Source organism: Drosophila miranda (genome assembly GCF_003369915.1).
Source record: "Drosophila miranda strain MSH22 chromosome Y unlocalized genomic scaffold, D.miranda_PacBio2.1 Contig_Y1_pilon, whole genome shotgun sequence".
NCBI lineage: Eukaryota > Metazoa > Arthropoda > Insecta > Diptera > Drosophilidae > Drosophila > Drosophila miranda.
Genome location: NW_022881603.1, coordinates 49,403,455 through 49,410,419, shown reverse-complemented (window position 1 = coordinate 49,410,419; position 6,965 = coordinate 49,403,455). Strand labels below are relative to the sequence as shown.

General features: G+C 42.9%; 1 protein-coding gene across 1 annotated transcript; it reads left to right on the top strand.

Moving 5' to 3' along the window:
• Positions 1–2,884: 2,884 nt before the first annotated feature.
• LOC117189386 lies at positions 2,885–3,982 on the top strand. The gene is made up of 3 exons (XM_033394507.1): positions 2,885–3,413; positions 3,494–3,814; positions 3,879–3,982. Exons 1-3 carry the CDS (start codon positions 3,027–3,029, stop codon positions 3,900–3,902), a joined length of 732 nt encoding a protein of 243 aa, XP_033250398.1. The 5' UTR covers positions 2,885–3,026; the 3' UTR covers positions 3,903–3,982.
• Positions 3,983–6,965: the final 2,983 nt, after the last annotated feature.

The window sequence follows — 6,965 nt, the reverse complement described above, 5'->3', positions numbered from 1 at the left end:
TGGCGTTGGAAGAAGGCGCACTTGTCGGTATTGATCCGTAGGTTTGCCTTGCGTAGTCCCGCGAAAACTTCTCTCACGTTGTTCAGGTGTTCCGTGAAGTTTTTCCCGACGATGACGATGTCGTCAAGATACGCGAACGCGAACAGTTCAATGTCCGCGTCGATAACGGCGTCAAGGGTCCGTTAAAACGTGGCTCCCGCGGAGTGTAACCCTGCCGGGTATCGGGAATGCCGTGGCTTCCCGGCTGTCGCGGGCCATCGGTATCTGCCAATATCCGGTTTTCAGGTCCAGGGTCGTGATGACACACGCCTTTCGGAGCCGTTCCAGTATGTAGTTGATCCTGGGCAGCGGGTACGCGTCCGGGATGGAACGCTCGTTGAGCTGCCGATAATCTAAACACATGTGCCATCTCCCGTCCTTTTTGCGGACCAGGACGATTGGCGCACTGTGGGGGCTCCGGGATGGCTCGATCAGGTCCACCGCTATCAGTTGGTCGACCTGTTCATCGATGATCCGTCGCATAGCTGGGTTTTTCGGGTAGTACCGCTGTTTAATGGGTCGGTTGTCCCTCATGACGATGGTGTGTTCCGTCAGATCGCTTATGCTGGCGACGACGGCGGCGCGTCGCTCACGCTTATGGTGCGTGTACACACTCACGCGTGTGTGTCCTTGGGGGTGTGGGGTCGAACGTGCGGGTCTCGATGGCGGTCCCATCGTTCGACCAACGGCTAGTTTGGGCGATGAAGGTTACTGACATGGCTTCAGGCATGGTGCTGGGCCGCATGCCGGCGCCGTACGACTTGTTACCCGGGAGGCTCGGGGTTCCGATTGGCACCTCGTGTTGCGGTCGCCTTTCCCGGTTCCTGCCTGATGGTCGGTCTTTGGCCCTCAAGGGTCTCGCGGGCCAGGGTGGCGGTCGGAGGTGGTACCTCGGGCGCCTGGTTGCTGCATGCCGGCCGTCGTTTCTGGGGCCGGGTTGTCTCCCGGAGGGGCGTCCTGGGTTCCTTTCCCATCGTTGGGGGAACCGCGTCGGTGCCCTCGGAGGACCGGCTCGCTTTCTTCGTTGCTTGGCTTGATTTTGGGTTTCTCGTCGTCGGCCTGGGGCTGGTGTGCCCCGTTGCGGCCGTGCGTTTTGTGTTCCTTGTTCCTTGTGCTCGTGTCTTGTTTCGAGGCGGGGAATTCGTTGGGGGTCTTGAGTTCGTGGGTTCAGTGGCGTGTACTTGGCTGGCGGTGATCATCGGCGTATTTGGGATGGGGCGCTGGGAGTCTTGGTGATGGAGGCGCGTGGTGCCACCCTGTATTGTGGTGTCGATAGCGCCCAGAAAATCCATCCGTATGATGGCTTGTTCTAGAATGTTTGCCAGTACCAAGAGCGGCATCTGTACCTCCTAAGTTGACGCGCGCTAGCAAGATCTGAGTTATCTCGCGCGTTAAGCCGTCGGCAAGGCGTATCGGGCCGCGTGCGTCTTGTAGGGCGTTATCGCCTGATTCCACGAACCCTTGTTGATGTTCCCTTAGGTCCCTGCTCGGGCGCCACTTGTGATGTACCTTTTTCAGACTGAGGTATCCCCAGTCACGTCCAGGGGTCAATCCACAAGAAATTTGTAGAAATGGATGGAACTTTAAAGTAGGACGTCGATGGTGGCCTGTCGTAGAGGGGGAGATTCGGGGTGAGGGCGGGCGTCGCTGGCGGCGTATGGCGAGTATTGTACGGCGAGTGGCGTATGTGGATGGGTGAGGGGTGGTGTCAAATGAACTTACGCAGCGAAATCGTTTTTGGCGTTTATAACTTGGGTTTATTGTAGCTGAACTTATAATTTAAACTTCTTGTATTTCTCTAGTTTTCTTAGTTTAAACGTGCTGACTGCTCGGATGGTAGGTTGATCTGTAGTGTTATTGCACGTTGAACATTTTAAGTTCGTTGCAATATTGCAGGTATTTATTTTTTCTTTGCAGTATTAAATATTCAAAATTACACCCATTCTTTTGATAATGTCTATATCCATCCCAATTATGTCTGCAGTAATTTGGTTTTTCTCAAAAATTGCCCGTGATGAGTTTCCATCGTTTGTAATTCCAAATCCTTGTTTGGGCAGTCAACCTTCAGTGATAGTTTGTCTAAGAATTTTTCTTCCACTCTCGTGGAATTGTATATGTAAGTTTTAAAATGAACTCCATACATATAATTCTTGCATGCAAAACCTGGTCACAAAGACAGGTACGATTTACCTGCCACAACCTCGCACGAAAAACGGTCACAATATGATTTTTAAGGGATTTAAAAACTGTGATAGCCGTTTTTGTATTTGTATCCTTAGCGGTAAACAAATCTTCGACTTTTGCCACCTCTTTTCGTCTAACTCGCCATTGTGCGTCGTTTAACTTCTTGATTTTGTATTGCTGTGACGAAACGAATAATTAAAAAAGATAAATTGAATTTAAATAAACAAATTAAGTGCATTTACTAAAACGTCTCAGAGGAGTCTCAGTTTACCAAAGAGAAGTCTCAAACATTAGATGTGTTGGTGTGCGATGTATTGTACAAGAGGCTGCGTGCCTTGTGTTTGAATTTTTCAATAGTTATTGAGCATGCCACTGAGCATGCAAAGAAACTCAGGGCAAGAACAAGTGGGACAATGGTAAGTGCCAAGTCCGGGGTGTAGGGAGATTAGCAGTATGTGTTTCATCCTGTGAGCCTGTGAGGGTCACCACGGGATTCAAATACGGTATGAGCGAAGCTTTTATATTATGTCTAAGCCACAAAAGCACTCAAAACATGTGAGTTCTTTCAGAGCAGAGGTTTTCGTTTTGTTTCGCGTCGAGTCGAGTGCTCGTAGACTTGAAAACTGCTACAGCTACGCCCATCACCAGTGCCTTGAAATTCCCATTACGAAGTGAACGTCTGATCTCGAAACTGTAAAACCGGGCACACGTACACTTCTCCGGGGAGTAAAACTTGACTTGAACATAAAACTTTGAATAATAGTCGATGCGGACGAGGAAATCGGAGCAATAATCGTCGAAACATGAGCGACAGACGAGGACTCGTCTTAGACTCAAACTCTATGGGGCTGTCCAATCCGGATACTCCCACGATCTCGGGACAGCAGATGTCTCAGCAGGCGGTACAGGTGCAGCTGGCGCTGAAGGATCAGCAAAGCCAAAAGGCTCTACAGCAGGACACAGGGAATGTCGAAAATCAATCCGGTGTCTTCACGGACTACAGCAACCAAGACCACTCCAGGTGCAATGCTCGCACTGAGCCCATAGCTACGGAGTACTTTCACCGTTTGGTGGACCAACTGCCTGAGGCACACGACATGAGCGCTCAGATGAATCTGCAGCTGAACAAGACATTCCTAAAACGGCTGGACGAGATCGACGTCCTCAATTTTCCGAGCGGAGATTTAAAGGTGAGTGCCTACACAATCCACCCCAGAGGCTACCACTCAATACCTAACCCCAATCTTTGTTGGATTGCCTCCCACTCCAGCTGCGCCTGATCACTTTTCAAGAGTGGGTGGACGTCCTACTAAATGTAAACAGCGTTATGTTCACCAACTTGTCGGCAATTAAAGGGGAGGCATACGGCAAGATCATGGACCGCGTTCAGTCTGTCAGTGGGGAGCAACAGCAGACGCTGGACGAAAACCGAAAGCTGCGCAAGGACTTATGCGCAATCATAAAGCTCCTACAGAATGCCTATCACCGGAACATTTGGGACACGGACAGCCTTTCACTGGAAACCCTGACTGTTAACCAGATTCTGGGCATAACCCACAGGCAGCGTCATCCGGAGAGCGTCAGTGAAATTGTAAGATATACAGCATTTAAAAAATCAGGTTGCTTCTCTCAATCGTTGTCTACTTCCTCCATAGAGCGATAGTGAATGCGGCCGGTGAAGATAACCTGTTTAGTCTTCCGTTACTACCGATGTTGTTTTTAGCTAAATTATATTAATAAAATTAAGATTTACATTGTTCAGGAGCGTTTCTTGCGATAAATTTAATAATACTCATCTCATTCATTCTCCCAACTCATTCTCGTTTCAAAAACGGCGCTCATCGTTTTCGAATCCTGACCGTGTATCACGCTCGTCAATTTGTTAGATATCCTTAAATCTTGTGGCTCATAGCCATACAATACAATACATTTAGTGGTAATATTTACCATAGTGTTGATGTTCCACTGGATGGGTAATTTTTTGGTCGTCCCATCGTGTTTCATTTTCATTGGAAGGCAAAAGCATTGACCGAATAATCCGGTTCGTTCGTTTTGCATGTCTGTTATCTCTTGATGTCCTTACAGCATTAAGTATAGGCTTGACATCATTCGATTAACAATACTTTTCATCTTACTTAGAAAGGGTCACCACGATCGGTGATGATTGGCTTTCACAAAAAGCTGGCTACCTGCAGGGTATCAAGGACGTGTTTAGTTTCTGTATTAAGGACAATAAGAACGAGGGGGAACTTTTTGAGTTGCTGCTGCGACCGCAACTCTACATTTATACCCGATTCATATGTAGTCAGTATGGCTACATTGAGCGACAATGTCTGCGTTCGGGAGAGACAGAAAACGTGTCCCAACATGTCGTCGGCCGTCTAGGCGCTCACTTTTTGCGATAGGCAAAGCCGACCATGAAATGTGTGTGTCAGTGAGAGACAGAGCGAGAAAGAATAAGATTGTTTTTATCATTCTGACTATAATACTAATACGATCTGAAGTCTAAAAGCTCTCTTTATTGTTTATTGTTTATATAAGTTGAAAGTATTTTCCATCGAGTCGACCAATTTTCAGGTCATTTTTCGCCCACTCTGAAAGTGCTGATTTTAAGTAATTTTTAACGTTTTATAATGTTGGAAGTAAATCCATTGATCTGGCTACTTCATTTCTGACCATGTATGAGTGCATGTGTGTAAATGGATGATGCAATAATTGCGTAATAAAACACACACACCCAACTTATATGCAAATTAAATAACTGCGGTAGCGGATTGTGTTTTTAAAAAGTTTTTATTTTACTTCTAACTTCACTGATATAGATTTAAGTAGAGGGTCACAAAGGATTCCGGGCAAAGGGTTTGCGCGATCTTAACTTTTAGCTCGACTTTGCGGTGTCGCTTCTGGATCAAGACTGACTTGAACTTTCTGATCTTTGCATCGTTGATCCCTTTCGGGAATAGTTTTTCTATAAACATTTCAATTGATTTCGCCATCCCGAGTATTGGATTTCGTCATCCAAAAAGAGAACTGTAAAATGCCTAAAGTGCAGGATCTGCAGAAAGCCGGGAGTGAGATTGTTTATGAGAAGCCGGGTGTGGGCAAACATTGGTTTTCCAATTGGTTGCGGCGAGAGCCCTTGAGATTGTACATCTTAGAAATCAATTAGGCGGAGGCCCAAGATTGAAATTGTTTTCGTTTTGGAAAGCCAAAGATTGTTTACAACTCGTATAAGAGCTAAATAGAATTGGGTACGTTAACTCCCCCCATTCTTAAATGTTTCGTCCCGATACATTTTGAAGTTCTGATAGAGCTCTAATTTCTTCTGACAGTATTTGAATGTTGCTTTCCATTATTTCTTCTGACGGTATTCTTATTGATTTAATAAGTACAAATTTGGTTAATTTATAGCCGAAGTAAAATAACATTATCAATATCAAAATGATTAAGAATAATGTTGTTAATGGTAAGGCCGTATTACCTAATGTTATAAGGGGATTTAAAATATTAACATTATCAAAAGAAAATTGCTTATCATTCGATTGTATATAATCAACTAATTCAAAATCGCTATATCTATGAAGCGATATATATCTTAGAATTTTACCCTTATCATTTATGTGGGTTATATTGTTTATTACAATTGTGTTGTTGAATATAAGGAGATACGATCCTAACAAAGTAGTATTGTCCACAAATTTTTTTCCTGAAACTAATATGGCACCAGCCTGAATGATGTCTATTTCTTTGTTTTTTCCCCTTTTTTTAGTGCAGTTGGCTTTAAAGCCATTAAGTAAATTGGTGAAACAGGTCTTCTTTAAATTTATTTGTGCGTAATTGTTAAAAGTTTCACTTTTAAAATTATTCATTAAATAGTATTTCTCCTTACATTCACAAACTTTTTCACTTATAACTAACATTCCATCATTTTGTGAGATGGCTCTTGCATGGTAAAACTTGCAAATATCTTTAATTTGAGGATATTTTATGTAAATGATTATTAAATCAGCATTTCGAATTATTTTAACCGTTGCAATGTCCAGCAGATCAGACAGTTCAACAGGATGTTTTTCATGCTTATAAATGTCCTCTATTTCGTTATTATTTAAAATTTTTGTATTGAAAATGTTTACTTTTAAGAGGGTTATGGTATCAACTAAATTTAGTAGGTCAAAAGTTATTAATTTTAAACGATGCTTTCTCAGTATCGTTTCTTCATTGAAGATGACATTTTTTAATGAATTTGATAGCAATTCAATTTCTTTGAAAAATTTGGAATTTATTACAAATTGTTTATTATTATTTTCAGTTAATTCATTTACCTTATTTTGTATTTTCAAAAAGTCGTCATGATCAGGGCTGCCTGCTATCCATTTCCAAATGGTACCTAATTCATTTATTCCCCTTTCATTCCGTTTTGGAACTAATTCTGATATCATTAATTTTAATAGACTTAAGTCCATTGATATTTCCCACTCATCGTCTGCATTAATTGATTTGTTGACATATTTGGATTCTTTATCAATTATCTCTCTATAAAAACTCAAATTAGTAATATGGAAAAGTTCAGCGTATGTTTCATAAGTGTAAACGTCTCTGTCGTCTTTAAGCAATAGATAGTCACTATGCGTATAGTCAATTACTTCCGAAGTCGTCAATATAACAAAAGTCAGTATTAGTATATTCGCATATATTTTCTTGAAAAAAAATATTTAATAATTGATGTTATCTTTATGTATAAT

Coding starts and splice junctions, on each gene's coding strand:
- LOC117189386 (XM_033394507.1), top strand. CDS start 3,027: ATGAGCGACAGACGAGGACTCGTCTTAGACTCAAACTCTATGGGGCTG. Junction 3,414..3,493: donor TTCCGAGCGGAGATTTAAAG/GTGAGTGCCTAC, acceptor CTCCCACTCCAG/CTGCGCCTGATCACTTTTCA. Junction 3,815..3,878: donor CGGAGAGCGTCAGTGAAATT/GTAAGATATACA, acceptor CTTCCTCCATAG/AGCGATAGTGAATGCGGCCG.